General features: G+C 39.0%; 1 protein-coding gene across 1 annotated transcript; it reads right to left on the bottom strand.

Moving 5' to 3' along the window:
• Positions 1-3,493: 3,493 nt before the first annotated feature.
• CHRNA9 (cholinergic receptor nicotinic alpha 9 subunit) lies at positions 3,494-13,334 on the bottom strand. Its single transcript, XM_075180623.1, has 5 exons — positions 13,268-13,334; positions 8,911-9,056; positions 8,290-8,444; positions 7,048-7,580; positions 3,494-4,154 (listed from the first exon to the last, which is right to left on the bottom strand). Exons 1-5 carry the CDS (start codon positions 13,332-13,334, stop codon positions 3,571-3,573), a joined length of 1,485 nt encoding a protein of 494 aa, XP_075036724.1. The 3' UTR covers positions 3,494-3,570.
• Between the last annotated feature and the right edge of the window lie 3,170 nt (positions 13,335-16,504).

Here is a 16,504-nt window from a genome sequence, read left to right as displayed (position 1 = left end):
TCCAGCAATATTGAAATGCTCCCGCTATGTGGCATGACAGAATGAATCATTATGAACAGATCTTATAGATCATTGATTTGTGTAGCGGGAACATATTCTGCAGCGCTGTACAACTAGTGGAACATTTAGAGATATTATGACTAACAACACTGTAGCAAACAATAAAACAACAAGGTGAGAGAGTCTAGCTCCTACATGTAATAACTGTGTGCTCACATGTGATCACACTGACACTGTTTCCCCCAATTGTCATCCCTGATATTGGGCCCACATACCACACTGTGCTCTCATATGTAGTTACTTCATCTCAACACCCCATAAATGATGCTATGCTCCACCATGTCACTCAATGTGCCCCCACATGTCACACTGAGCCCCCCATATGCCTGTGTTCCCACATGCTGTGGAACTCACTGTGTCCGTCCTCCCCATCTCAGTAAGGGCTGCTAACCTACTCTTTCAGACTGACAGAGACCTCATTAGCATACTGACACTACATAGAATCACCTATTAAGGTGGGTCTATTTCATAGCTGTCAGTCATGTGGATTCAGCACTGGCCATTCACTGGGCAGACATCATACACTGTTCATACAGTACGTCGGCTCCTACATCAACTCTCTCTGTCCTAAGCTTACTACACTTGAGTAGAGATCAGAAAAAATGTTTAAAATTGTTCTGCCTCCATCTAAATTCTTTGCCCTACTTTACTTTGCTTCCTTCCCTGGTCCTGTTGTCACTGGAGGACTGTCAGTAATGGGTGACCACAGGTTTGCTGGTAGTAAGGCTACTTGATTCATCATTGTCATCATCACCAGTATCACTAGCAGGCAATGCAACAATAGTACCATCATCAACATAATCACGCCAAGCAAGTTGTAGCGGCAATGCAGAAGCAAGGTATGCTGGGAGAATCGGGAGGATGTCAACCTTAAGAATAATAACTGGGAAGACAATTGCAAACCAACCAATCAATCATCATTACACCCCACTTCAACATATTTATCCAAATATTAAACTCCCTCTTGGATTGGTCTTGCTGAGCTTTATCATTAGAATTATCTTCAGATATTCAGAATATTGCATTAGCTCTTGAGAATTGGGTACACTTTTGGCTGTTCACATCTTAATCATTGGCAAGTGCAGCTAGTCTATATTAATGACATCTGTAAATAAATGTCTTGCTTTTTGACCAAATTCTTTGTTTACTGGTGCCTCCAAGTTTGTGTAAACACGAACAGAGACACTATATAAGGGTATTACACCTCTTTGATTTTCAAATTCCGCTGTTGCTAACCGAGGAGGAAGGTGGACTTTCAATCGTATTATGCCACCAATGCATCAATCAGTTTGTTCCACAAAATTAGTGTACCCTCATCATCAAAGCTTCATAGACTTTTAGTTTGATTGCTTTAATTTTAGCCAATGATTTCTCTTAACAGACATGTTTTGGGTCTGTTATATGTCTATCTGATTGACCAGCCATGTGTAAGTGCGACAGACCATAGACAGCCTTTTATAAGTTTATGAAAGATAATTACTAAAAGCTAAAGGAAATATAAACACAGTGACCAGCAGTGTTAGCACTAGACAACAATGTATAATCAGTGTACTAATAATATAAATTCTGGTACACTAAATCAATCCAATTATATGAATTTCAGCTGCTATATTTTTTATGCTCCTGCTGTCCAATCTTATCCAAACAGCACCAGAGAGCAGAATGAATTAACTTTCCCCCTGCTATTAAAATAGACTATAAATTCTGTGAAATTTGCAAAACCAGCATGGGATGGCATTATGCAGAGCAAAGAAGCAACAGCAAAACTCCAGAGGTTTTCTTGTCCGAACTTCACATTTCTGTGAAATTGGCTGTTCTATTGCTAAACTTAATTTACGCACCATTCAATTATTGTGTTCATCCTGCACAATTTCTACCAAATCTAATATATGAATGACTTTGGTTTGTTGTCTATACAGGGACATAGTGACTATACAGGTTGGGCCTGAGTCATTAAGGCAAAAAAGGAGTAAATGTTCTCTGGGACAAACCATGGTACAATGAAAGGGATGCAAATTAGTTTATCATTTTGCACATAAGATAAATACTGGCTATTTTTTCATCTAGCACACAAATACTTGATAGCTTTATTATTACACTGAAATTTAAAGTTGATCTAGGACATGTCCTACCCCAACTATGAATCTGTCCCCACATTTTAAATTTACCTCCCCCTCCAATGTAACATGGTTTTGCCCAGGTGCAAATGTTACTCCTTTTTTATGCTTTGCTCTCCTTAATGACTCAGGCCCGTTATCTTTTAGGTGAGTATAATTTGAGGATAAAGTTTTTTGTACTCTTGATGACCATTGATTCCAACAGTAAAGTTTAAGCTGCATCAATTCACCTTAAAAAACTTTAAAGTATTGTTTACACATGGGAGGTGAGGTGAAAGTGGGTAAAACAATGCATAAAAACGAACAAGCTTTTTAGATTTTTATGTATATATTAAAGTGGTAGCATGCAGGATAATTGTGTAATTATGTAATGTATATATCTGTGCAAATCACGGGTATATTGCACTCATTCAGAAAATTACAGTTCCCCAGGGTGCCTCTGGGATGTTAAATGCAAATTGTGTCTGCCATTTTTGGATGGGCAAACTGTAACAAATGAACTAGAAGGTTCCAGGAGATTCTTGGGGAAAAGGGGAGGAGCAAAAAACAGACTGGCTAGTGAGAGAAGTGATGTGTGTGACTGCTGGCTGAGCTAATAGAGGATCTTCCCACAAAGAGCCATTGAATCTATGGCTGAATTGTTGTCCTGAGGGATGTGTGCAGCCAGCCCAGAAAGAGGCACCTTTGCAGTATAGGAAAGACCTATCTTGCCACTGAGATGTCAGCAGGACTCGTATGAAGACAGATAAGTTTATTTTGCTTTGCTATGTTCAAGTTATTTAAGTGAGACATCAAACTGTGTTATAAAACCTCTGACTGGAAGTATAATATTGCTATTGAGAGGTTATAGCACTGGCTAAAGGAAAAGTTTGTTACGCTACTTATCTGCTGCTGTGGTAAAGCCTTATAAAACAAGCAAAGAGAATAAACCCACAAGTTTAAGCAGTTTTAGCCCTGTGTTCTTTGTTTTATTCCAACACTACTGGGGGGACCTTTGCCTCTTTACCATACCACCAGGTCTGTAGAATCCTTCCTAACACTACTTTTGGGGTGCCAACCATCCCGTAACAATTGTAATTATAAAATTTAAAGTGCAGCATTTTAGAACACAATAATGGGAACGGTGCCAATGACTCTTAATTTTCCTAATGCCTTTTTGATGTAGTTATTAACATCTGAAAGGCTCAAAAAAGCAAATAGTTGTGATTGGACCCTTAAGGCATTTATGAAACTGCCATTGTTATCTGTATTAACCATACAAGGTTTCATAATACTGTATAGCATTGCTGCAATGTAGTATCTTAAGTGTGCTCTTACGCCCTATATAAACGCTTTTGTCACTATTTTCAGTTCCTAAATGCTAAGCATTGCTTTCTGTGGCCCAGTAATGGTGTCACACAGCCTTCGCAATAATTAAAATGCTCATAAAAAAGACCATGCTGAAAAAGACCCACATGAAGAACCGATCCATCACCTTGGCCACCTTCTTCCACTCAATCCCCTTGGCGCTAATCGATTTCTGCTCTCTGTACCAGTTAGTAATGTATTCAATGTTACTTGCTAGGATTCTATAATGGATACAGTGGTTACAGTATGGATGATCTGGGACGTCAATCTCTCCTCCCTTGTTTCCGACAGCACGACCATTGAGCTTCGTACGAATGTCAATGTCACAGACAAAGTCGTCTCTACCAGAAAGGGGACACTTCAAGGTGTCAAAGACATCTTGGTCTTTATCGTATTCATCATAGGAATGAACACTGTCCTGCGAAACTGTGTCACATTCATCCTGGGAAGTGGTGCAGTTTTCGCCAACGTCATATACAAAAAATATCTTGGACATGTAGTCGAGTATGACGATCCTGGCCCACCGAGGGATAGGCTTTGCTTCTGCTCCACACAGGTGGATGTTCATGATGATAATTGTCAGAGCTGTGGATGCTGTAATCATGGTCATAGTTGCTATGTAATATTTACCTAAATAAGTAAAATGTGTTAAATGTTAAATATATATTTTTTATGTATATGCTCCAAAGACATGTTTATCCTACAATATATATGAACATCTAAAAAAAACATAATAATGGCCATTCAAATATATTACTAACACTCCAACAAAACATAAAATGAATACTATACATAAAAGGAACACTACTGAAAGATTTATTATTAAAAAATGTTCTGTAACATATATAAAAAAAACAATCAACCCATTCATTGGATTTTCTAACTAGATGGCCAGGAGTGTATATGAATAGGGAATTAATGAGGGATTGCTATAGAGTAGGAGTAGGTTAAATGAGTTTGTAGGTATGTATACCTGCGCAGACTTTGTAGCTACAGTAATCAGGATAGGGGGATGGCCATGCTGCAAGTAGGGCGTGATCACATCTCAATCAATGTGAGCGTGGTCATTCGCAATGTGGCATGACCACAAACCAGGGGCGTGCCTAGCACTTTTGAATCACGAGGCTTCGTCCTCCCCTTCTTGCACTGCACCCATTTATTGTCTGGTGTACGTTATACCGCTGCCCTGCATGAATGGAAGATTTCTCCCAACTTCCTGACCTGCTGGACAAGAGTGTTGGGAAAATGGGACAAAGCCTAAATCGTAAGAGTGGGGAGGTTTGGGTATGAAGGGGTAAGCTACTTACAGCGATGTAAGGTGTAACTACTCCCACTGAAGGAGGTACAGCTGAATTGGAGCCAAGTCACACCCCCGAGGAGCTCACACTGTATGCATGAGAGGAGAGCTGGGGCCTCTTCAGAGCATGCGCCAGTGCGGTGCATCCAAAATGAAGCCCCAGATGCGCAGGTGCAAATGGGTATGGGGTCATAGCAAATAAAAGGTTCTATCCCCTTGTCAGTTTACATGCTTTAACTAGCATAGAAAAAGAGCATCACTGGGAATGGATCACAAGCCAATAGAAAAAACATACAATTTTTAATTTATTAGCTAAAAATTAATAACTATTATGGCAGTGTTTAAACAAGGAAAGGGCTCAGATTAATAGGTATAAATAATTTAATTGAAATAAAAAAGAATACGCAAGTACCTAAACCAATCACATAGTTAGCAAGACTTAAATAAAACCTTCTGAATGGGATTACTGTATTTCAGCAGACATTTCTCAGGGTGTTACATGGAACCCTAGATTTCTGAGTGTTTACAGTACATTGAAAGAACCCTCAGTACGACACACCACAGATGCCTTACCAGTGTCTTATCGGTGCCTTTAAGTGCAAGGCCTTAAAGGAAGATCAGAATGGGGCGTAAAAAAGTTATTGGGGCTATAGGGTGAACATGGGTATTGAACATTATAGTAGTGGGCTTTTTTTTCTTTCTTTTTTTCTTTTTTTTCTTGAACTTTTTTTTATTGGAGTATCAGTATTTATGTAGATATTATTTTATTTTTGTGGGACAATTTATATATTATTATATTATTATTATTATTATTATTATTATTATATAAACCATGGGTTATTTCTGATATGCAATATAACAGTTCCCTCCATAAATAGTTATTTTTATCATTTTTGTAGAATACATGGAACATGTTATCAAGGGTAAAGTGATGTTTCCAATACTATGACTGCCCCTCAGCCATGCTGAGTCTGTATTGACAATTGAGCACCTTGTGCTTGTGGAAATTTTAGACGGAGTGGGTAGGCAATCAGTGATTGAACGCTCTGCAGACAATAGGCAGCAAGCATTTATTTACTGAAGTGCAGTCTTAATCTATTGCTGCCTCCTCAGTCTAATCATAGCCCTTGAGTGCTCACACAGTGATCGGCAAAGACTGATGCAGCCATTGATGTTTTCATCTTGAGCTGAAAGCCTTAGGGGTATATTTACTAAATGGTGGGTTTGAAAAAGTGGAGATGTTGCCTATAGCAACCAATCAAATTCTAGCTATCATTTATTTAGTGCATTCTATAAAATGAAAGCTAGAATTTGATTGGTTGCTATAGGCAACATCTCCACTTTTCCAAACCCGCAGTTTAGTAAATGTAGCCCTTAATCTGTGACAGTCAGTACAAATGTTGTGAAATTTTCATCCATCAGTAAAAAGAATGTAAAGGTCAGAAAAAATAGCTATTGTCTGTATATTACTATATTGCATAGATACTGTTAGTACCAAACAAGTGATCTTGAGACACAGTAGGCTAGTAATACCCTTTCTTACCTCCTCTGACTTTTGAGTGGCATGGTGACACCGTGTTTATCAAAGCTGCCTTGCAATATATTAGCTGTCTAAAGTGTGTATGTTCATCCATGTTTCCTCAAGGTACTCTGGTTTATACCCACAATCCCTAAATATACTGGTAGGTCAGTTGGCTTCAAACTAAACTGGCCCAAGGTTGTCTATAGTAGGGAAAATTAGATTGTAAGCAAAATGATGGCAGGGGTGATAGGAATAAGTAAACTTTCAGTGTACAAAGTTTCATAGTATGTTCCTGCTATGTGTAAGAATAAGAATAATTCATCAGTAACAAATGCTGGCTGTCAGTCATTTTTATAATATTGCCAGTAAAGACTATTTACAAAGGTTGGTAACAGTGAAAGAGGGGATGAAGGGAACAGCCACCCCAGTGACTATTCTGAGAATGGAGCCTGCGTAGGATTCCTTGCGAAATCTGGTCCTGAATTTGTGATAATAACAGCTGAAACAAAGGAGTGAGTGTGGCTCAGAGTGCAGATTGGGACGGTTGTGAGGGTGTATTAGTGTGAATAGTATGTGTTTTCAGAGAGCGTCTAAAGATTTCAGAGAGCGTCTAAAGATTTGCATATAAATAATGTTTATTGTACAGGAAAAATTACTGTATATCAAGACTTAAATTGTATTCTAACAGGTCAGTCAGCACTTACCTATTAATGGCACATTTTCAGAGGGAGGCATGCTCTCTGCCACCATTAACTGAAAGACAGTGAGAGCCAAGAGAACGGTCACCCCCAGGGAGACCTTCTCCCCGGAGTCTGCAGGAAGGTAGAATCCTAGTGGAGCCAGGAAGGATATCATCACACAGGGAATCAGCAAGTTGAATATATAAAAGGATGATCTCCTCTTAAGAATCAGAGTGAAGGTGACATCAGGGTAAGGTTCCGAGCAGCAGCCATAACTAATGACGTTCCTCACTGCTGGCATGCCATGCATTTCCCATTCCACGTTTTCCACAAAGTCGGACAGATCCCCAGTGTCCATAGCATTTATAATGTCCACCTGGTTACCATTGTAGGTCCAAGACCCAAAGGTCAGGTTACATTGCTGACTGTCAAAGGGGAAATAGGAGACATCTACTACACAGGAACTCTTGGTGATAGCTGGGGAATCCCAAGTAATTTTGCCATCATAACGCAGGACGACATTTGTATTCACCGGCTCAGAAAATTCATCATCTGCCCTGTTAAATGAAAGAAGTGAAGGACAGATGTGTAGTTCAGAGTGTTATATTTGAAGGAATAAAATGTCATTGTATTACAAGTTGCCAAGAGCTGTATCCTACATAGTTGATAACATGCATATATTCTGGTAACTAAGACTGCTGTAGTAAAAAAAAGAGAGTAGTATAAAGGCAAGAACTCTATCTTAGTATCTAATACCACGTTCACATTGCCCTAAAAACCCGGGATATTGCCGGGGCGAGCCCCAACGACCTGGGTTGTGGCTCAGTGTGAATGGAGGTCCCTGCATCTACCTGGGTCTGATGACCCGGGAATTAGACCCAGGACTTTTACAGGGTTATTCCCGGCTCTGTCCTGGGTAGCCGCCAGTGTGAACAGTGCGACCTGGGTTTTTCAACACGGGTCTCACAGAAAGGAGCTGATTGGGGGGATTAGGTCATCTTTGTCATCCAATCAAAGCTCCTCTTGTGATGACTCACAGTTGCCAGGGCAGACCCGGGTTCTATATGAACGGGGTTGACCCGGGAATTTCCTGGGTCCAAGTTGCAGTGTGAACAGGGTCTGATGAGCTGGGATGCAAACCTGTGATATTGACAGGGCGGCAGTGTGAACGTGGTATTAGTATGGTGTATGAATACCAGTGCTCTACTAACATGCCATATACACATTCCAGGAACTCTTATGTAAATGGATGAGATCAGTACCTACTTGTTATACAGCACAATGTCTGGTCTCCACACCATGTTGCTTGGAATGCGGATTGAATCCAGACCATCATACTCATCTCTGTTCCATGTCAGGTAAGCATCATACCAGCTCTGCCTGATCCACAAGTATGCCGTCAATATCTGGTTCCTTTCATCCTGAAAGACATATGAACAGGGCAGAATTCAAGAAGTCCTGGTTGATTGAGTTTCTCAAACATCTCCTCCATTAGACACAACAGGCCAAGTTTTCAAGGTTTTGCTTATCTGACTTGGTAAGTATATAACATATGACAACATGAAAGGAAATACTGAAAACAAAACCTGTTTACATTTCTTGGGGAGACAGCTAAACAATTCTGTTGCTAGCAAAAGTAATCAGACTTCTACATAACACCATTAGTGTCTCCCTTTGTTAAACGAGGTGAACAATCAGGACCAACACTACTATTAGGTGAACCAAGGTGGTCACCTATGGTGCTTAGGGGACAGACAACAAGAATGGAAGTCCAATGAATTGGTATGGTCCAACTTGACAAAAATATGAACAGAATTAAAGTGCATGAATTGGGAGCACTGTGTTTTATTAATGTTGTTTGTCACTGGTCCCAGTTAACATACTCACCACATCTTTGATCTGAGAAAGGGTAATTTGTAGGGTAACATTTAATGCTCTATCAGTATCTTCGACTGGTCTCAGTGCATTAGAATAACCCTCAAACAATTCTCGGAATAACAGCTGAGCGTATTTTCCTTTTGCAGACTCCACACCTACATTGTACATGAAAAAAAGGGGATATATTGCCATGCTATATTCAGCCTCAAACATACACTATAGAGACAGACTGGTCTGACTGCGCAATACTACTAAAAACTATAGTAAACATGCAATGGAATATCACAGCTACTCAAGAACACCACAAATAATCAGCTTCATTAAAATACTTATAAAATCTATCTTCTATTTAATTGTAACATATCTACCAAAAATGTGTAATGGCTAATATTCTGATTTTCATGCAGGCCACAGATTCCTCACTGTTTTTTTTGTAATGGTACTTTCTAAGTCTTCTGTTTTATAGAATTGCATCCGATAAATATCCTACCTATGTTAGTTAAAATGCTTAAAGTTCAAATATTGCATATCTTCCAGAGTGAAATATTGCAGCAGATATTGAAAATTTTCCACAGGTTGGAGAAGCAAGTATTGCGTGAAGCCCACTAGTTATTACCGAGTACGGCTACCCGTAACTGAGACAAATACATAGGAATGAGTTACAATCTTGTGTAATGTTAGCCACACATACCGCCCAATATTGCAGCCATAATAACTACAGCGGTGCCCAATCATAATCCGAATTGTTTGAGTCATTATCTGGCATGTTGTTTAATACATCTTAAAGGTGAGAACAGACACCATGTAATCAGATAGTGTGTGCACATATTTTCCAACCACACTAACAGTCTCCATTCATGCCAGATAAAATGCCGCCATTGTGCAAGTCTGCTCTAAAATTATAGTAACCAATCAGCAATTAGCGGTTGACTGTCTAGTGCAACTTAGACAATGAAAGTAAATGTCTGAATGGTTGCTATGACTTTATTACAGATTTACACTTTGAGCAGTGGTAAAAGTGCTAAATTAATTGGATGAAGTTGTTTTAAATTAATAAATATGGGTTGTTATAGTTTCCTGCATTAATGTGATTCGTATGCATGGGCGTATAAAGGTTAAATATGTATTTTGGTTTTGAATTTGGCAAAACCACCCTCGTGTGTTTTGGCTTTGGTTTTGGCTCTGTATTTTTAATCCACCACCATTCTACGGATGTTGATAGTTGATAGTAGGTTCAGGTGGAGTTACAGCAGAGGTGTCACTAATTCTGGTCAATACTTTTACAGTAGACAAGACCTGATGTCAAAATGTTGTGCTGAGTCATTTGCATCATCAATGGGTGTCTAAGATTTTAGCTAAGCACACAACAATATATAGCACATGTAGGTAACATTGGCACACAGTGGTAGCTGAAAGGAAAAATGGTGCAAGATTGAATTGTCCTTGGGTCCTCCCACCCACCCTTATGTTGGATCTTTAAAAGGACATGCACACTTTAACAAATCAAGCACTTCAGCCACAAAAGTGCCACTCCTTGTGGCTGAAGTGCTTGGTTTGTTTGGGCCCCCACAAAACAAGGTAATAATGGCCTTAAGCCACCTAAGGTTACAGTGCTGTTAATTAACTCTACTGTGGGAAGATGTTGTTGTCATCATCCTCAGCCTCATCCTTACCCTCATCAGTGTGTACATCATCCTCTCACATTATTTTCCCAACAGCTTGCCATGACACGATTCAAATGGCGTGACATGGATGAGGTTCCTTGATTGTTAAGGTCCCTACCTCTACTGATTGTGGCTTTACAAACGCTACAAATGGCTAGACAACTGTTGTCAGGATATAGGTAAAAATAATTCCACACATAAGAGGTGGATTTTTTGGTCTTATGCCCAGGCATGACAATGGGATTCTTCTTATCACGTGCCAGAACTGCTTCCACTGGTGCAGGACTTACACAAACAACATCATCCTCATCAACATCCTCATTAGTACCCTCGTCGGCTACACAAATATCCCCCTCATCCTGTTCCAATTCCAAAGTGGCATCCTCAATTGGTGTATCACTGGATACACTCGGGCTGTTCAGGCACACATCTGCAGAAATGCTGAAAGGGGCCTTCTTTATGGATACACTATCTGAATGGTCACGATTAACATAGCACTCCTGCATGGACTCTCCTCAAGGATTGGTGTCATTTATGAATCTGAGCATACATTTTCCTCTAATGCCTTATGTTTTCTTCCAGCACAGCTTTTACACGTAACAGTATTTGTGCACCACTTTTGGAGTCCGAAATTACTTGGTCTTGCTTGGTCACGAGTGACCTTACAAGAAGATGCCTTAGTAACAATTTTAGATCTCGCACTCATAGAGAAAGGCGAAGGCATCATTCTTGTTTTGTCACAGCGTGTGTAGCGTGTGTAGAATGGCATGTTGGCAAAAATTTCTGGCAGATAACTTTTCATGGATTCCAGCCCTTTTCTTCTTCACCACGGTAAAAGGTGTTTTCTTTTATGTTTATTTTCCCTGACTTAAAAAGACTATGTACTTTTACATAGGCTTTACCAGATGACGTACAGGGATTACTATCATCAGGACTGGTGGCAGCTGCTTGCTGCTCCTGCTCTTCTGTGTACTACTGTGAATCCATTTGGATAACAACTAACATTTTTTGGTGCAAATTCAGAAAAAAAAGGCTGCAAGGAGTGGTATATTATATTTGTAATTAAGCAATGACAAATTCAGCAATGGAACTCTCGGCTTTGGGTGTATATAACACCCTACACTTTTTGGTGCAAATTCAGAAAAAAAAGCCTGCAAGGACTTGTATATTTGTATTTCAGCAATGACAAAATTAGCAACACAGCTCTCGTATTTGGGTGTATATAACACCCTACACTTATTGGTGCAAATTCAGAAAAAAACCTGCAAAGACTAGTATATTATATTTGTAATTAAGCAATGACAAATTCAGCAATGGAGCTCTTGGCTTTGGGTGTATATAACACCCTACACTTTTTGGTGCAAATTCAAAAAAAAAGCCTGCAAGGACTTGTATATTTGTATTTCAGCAATGACAAAATTAGCAACACAGCTCTTGTATTTGGGTGTATATAACACCCTACACTTTTTGGTGCAAATTCAGAAAAAAGCCTGCAAGGACTTGTATATTTGGATTTCACCAATGACAATTAGCATTGGAGCTTTGTTGAACACTGCTACCATCCTCTTTCACTTCTGTACGTTTGCCTGTTCAACTGCTCTACACTCTATCCTACCCCTTCTGTATCCCTCTCTCAAATGGCGCTTGATCGCCATGGAGGGCGACATTTATAGATTCCAAAACTCGGAAGATCAGAGATCCGAGATCCGACGACGTCACAATGACGTTTTGCCTCATTTTGGAATACGAAAAAGCGCAAAAGCTCTGTACTCAGATCCCCTAAGTTCGGGTGGGCTCGGTTTTTTGGAAACCGAGCCCGCCCATGTCTAGTTATGATTAGTATAAGATTAATACTCAAAAGTACTGGGTTAGTTCAAACCAGATTTTTGCCAGTCCCCTGAGGCAAGACCCGTACACAGCTGTTGAAATGAGTTGCCCCCATTTTTGGGGAAGCATCGTTTGAATTGACCTTTGATCCAGTGTGCAAGCATATATATCAGTTATACTTTGTTATATTTTGCTATTAAACCTCTTTGTTCGTTGGACAATCTTTATTGTTAACGATAATTATGGACATTACAAAAGGTACATGGCCACATTCTGATTTTTGGAACAGAAAAGAAAATCAATCTGTGCTTACTTTTCTGAGATTTCAGGTCCAACTGGATATGTTAATGGCAAAAAGAGTAAAAACATTACACCAAATCCCGGACTACTAGTATTGTATGCTGCACCTCGGCAATTTTATGCTTAGTAAAAAGGCCTTTGGTTTACACATAGTAGCAGTAGTTATAGATAATTTCAGCTCCAAAAATATAAAGAGTCATAATTAAACTTTCTTTTTTTGTCAGTAGATTGCTCGTACATAATATATAATTTTATATTTATATCTAACAATGAGAACTCTCAGTAATGTATATACATTATCTCTGGGACCTATTTGCTCTTCTCTCAGATGCATCTCTGCATTTTTAATTACGTCCACATTCAACCACAGCAATACATTTTTACTATAACAGCATTGTAGTCAACATATACTTTACAAAGATTTATGCCTACAATTACCTGCCTCTCACAGTCACGTTTCATAATACTTTATATTCAACGAATGCTCCTCTATTAGAACAGATAGCAGATTAAGAACCAATTAACTGATTAAGATAAATTAGCTGCTTGTAATAATTACAAATAATTGAGCTCACCTTTCAGATCCAGAATTGTTGCAATAAGCCATGTTAAACCGTATAGAGTTGCCAAATGAGCCTTCATTTTGTCCAGTGAGGTTCCTGCAGTAATGTATTATTTCCCTAAATTCAGTAGTCCACAATGACAGGTAGAATTGTTGACTCATGAACACGCTGACAAACTGAGGCTGTAGTGGAAGTAAAGACCATCGTCACAAACAGGTTCATTCTCACTATACTATAGTCTTTCCTAGTATCTAAAGTGATGTAGGATAAACAAGGAAGGCATCCAGTGTACAATGACCAGAGAGAAACTGATATTTCATGGAGCAACCAGCCTACAAAAGGTGATCTGACAGTGTAATGGTTCAGTGACAACTAGTCTACTACCAACCATTGTGTTCTCCTGTTTCACCCTGATCAGTGAGACAGTGTATCATGGGATGGACTACATGTTTGTTTTTAATTGCTAATAAAGAATGCATTACACTCCATGGCTGAAATGAAGGTTTTCATGCAATTTTAAAGTCATTCCACTTGTCCTGCACCTGCCACTAGCTCAGATGTTAAGCACACTGGACAGAAAACAAGTTATCATTAAGGTATTAAAGGACAGATGCAAGTTACAATAATAAAACCTATTAATTTTACACATTACAATGCAGAGTACGTGCTAATAGCCATAGTACAATGTAGAGCCTGTGGTATTCATAGTATAATGCAGAGCCTGTTATAGTTAGATGGGTACAATGCAAAACATATTGAAGTGATTCTTGTACAATACAGAATGTAATCTAGCGACTTTGGTACAATGCAGTTCCTATTTTAGTGACCTAATTACAACGCAGATTCTGTTTTGGAGACCATAGTATATTATTCTATTTTAGTGACTCCGATACTATGCAAATCCCACTCTAGTGAGCCATGGTACAATATCGAGTCTCTAGTGGCCCCATTACAATGCATAGCCTGTGTTATTGAATCCACTGCAATGTAGATCCTATTTTGGTGAACCCAGTATAATGTAGTGCCTAGTCTGCCTAAGCCTGTACAATGCCCTGCCTATTCTGGTGCACCTAATAATATGTCGTTTTCATTCTGGCTACCCCAGTACAATGCAGACTGGTAGTGGACAATATAGACTTCAGTGACTTGTGGCTAGAGAACAATACAGACCCCATTAAATGCTGACTAGTGTGTAATGCAAATGTCAGACACAGATGACTGATATTTAATACAGACCCCTTCCACTATCATCCTATTATATCTCAGTCCGATAGATGTTCAGGTATTACATAATATACCGTTGTTGTGCCCTCGTACATTATCTTAGATTTGATGTAGCACCACAAACTGATGTAGCATTGTAGTTCTGCAATTTTGCACTTTCATAGTGACCTTTAATATATGTGACTTCTTTTTTACCTTCAGGTCTGATCTTCTCAGCCACATTTTTAGTTATTAATTAAACGTTTCTATGAAGAATTACATGTGTCAAGAATTGTCTTCTCTTCTACCTTTGTCTCATTGTCCCTCCTTTAATTTATACGCTGGGAACATGTGACCCTTTATACATCTGATTCCACCTGCTTAGCTTCATTTTATACTTTAGGGATAGTAAAGATTGCATAATAGGCTGGCACTTTACACGTATAATAATAATAATATTAACAATCATAGACAGGAAGACACAATATACATTACTGAAACAACAGAGTGAAATACTCTATTGCACCTGGTGGCTCACAGCAAGGGACTATATAGAGCAGTGGTCAGGGAACAGGGGTAAATTACCCCAAAAGGGGTAAAAATTAAATTCCTGGGGGTAATGCTGCCGGTTCACATGCTGTCAGTTGGATTGTAGACCCCTTTAAATGTGAAATTGCTGTTGTACCAGAAGAGCCTCAAGGGTTGGCAGAGGCACTTCTTGAGCTTCGATGCAATAATGAAGCACGTATTGCATTTGAAAACAAAGCAGATCTGTCAACAGCTGCAAAGGCATTCAAAATTGCACATGAAGAGGCAGTTAAAAATTGCTGCCTTGTGCAACAACCTACCTTTGCGAACAAGGATTTTCCACTCTAACGAACATAAAAACAAAGCAGAGAAATCGATTGAACGCTGAAGACTGTATCCAAATTGCTCTGACATCAAAATGCCCCAATATTGATGCTCTCCTATCAAAAATGAAGCAACATCATTTCTCCAAAACCTGAAGTTTTGAAGGTGAAGCTTTTAAAGAAATTTTGAATAGATTCAATGAAATTTTGAATTCCAATAATTAATAATATATTATTTCCTTCCTTTCAAATCAAGAGGGGTAATATCGGCGTATCTAAATATATTTGGGGGTAAAAAGTAAAAAAGTTCCTTGACCCCTGATATAGAGGAATCTCTGCAAATAAATAAATGTATTGCTCTCTTTACAACCGAACAAATATATTGTGAATAAATATTTGTATTTTTAGTAGTTCCTTTAGCTGCACATAACCTTTGGCAGGAAGAAAATGCACATCCGTTGCACTGTATAGTATAATGATGCTTACAAAAGTGAACAATGGCTTTTGTGTATGTAGTGCTGCACGTCAGTATGTCAGTAACGCCATCCCACATGTGGGATGTATATGCTGCGTGACTAATGCAGAAATTGGTATTCATTAAGGATACATAAATAGACTGAGTAGGAGTGTGCAAGCCAGCAGTTTTCAGTATTGTTCACTTCTGGGGCTTCTCTGGCAGCTAAAACACATTTTGCACTTTCACAATAAATGGAAGCAGTTTCCTATTAAAAGGGCAATCCTATAAATATCATACTTTATCTTAGAGACTGGTTCAATTGCTGCACAGAATCATGAGCACATTGTGTCCCCTCTGTTTGCCTTCTTTCACTAATAGAGTGGAAGTTAGTTGATGAATTCTATTTTCGAACTGGAAGACCCCAATGCCTTTGTCAAAAGGTAAGGAAGAATTATGTTAGACAATTGAACCTTATTCCTGTTCACCTCAGACCCAGGTTGCCCAAATGGCAATTTAGGTTTTGTATTGCTGGGGAGGGGGTTGGAACCAGGGCCTGATTATCCAGTAGGCTGACTAGGCTGCAGCCTAAGTGCAAGGTTTTTGGGGGGCACAAGATTCTTGGGGATGAAAAATTGTGACAGGGAGAGGTATAACTAATTTTAAACATAAGATAATAGTTGTTCTCCCAAAGAAAAAAAAAAACATGAAAGAAAAATGTAGAAATGTTCTAATCTTGAC

Source organism: Mixophyes fleayi, chromosome 1, assembly GCF_038048845.1.
Source record: "Mixophyes fleayi isolate aMixFle1 chromosome 1, aMixFle1.hap1, whole genome shotgun sequence".
Taxonomy (NCBI): Eukaryota; Metazoa; Chordata; class Amphibia; order Anura; family Limnodynastidae; genus Mixophyes; species Mixophyes fleayi.
The sequence above is the reverse complement of the archived record's forward strand: the minus strand, read 5'-3'. Positions and strand labels throughout refer to the sequence as shown.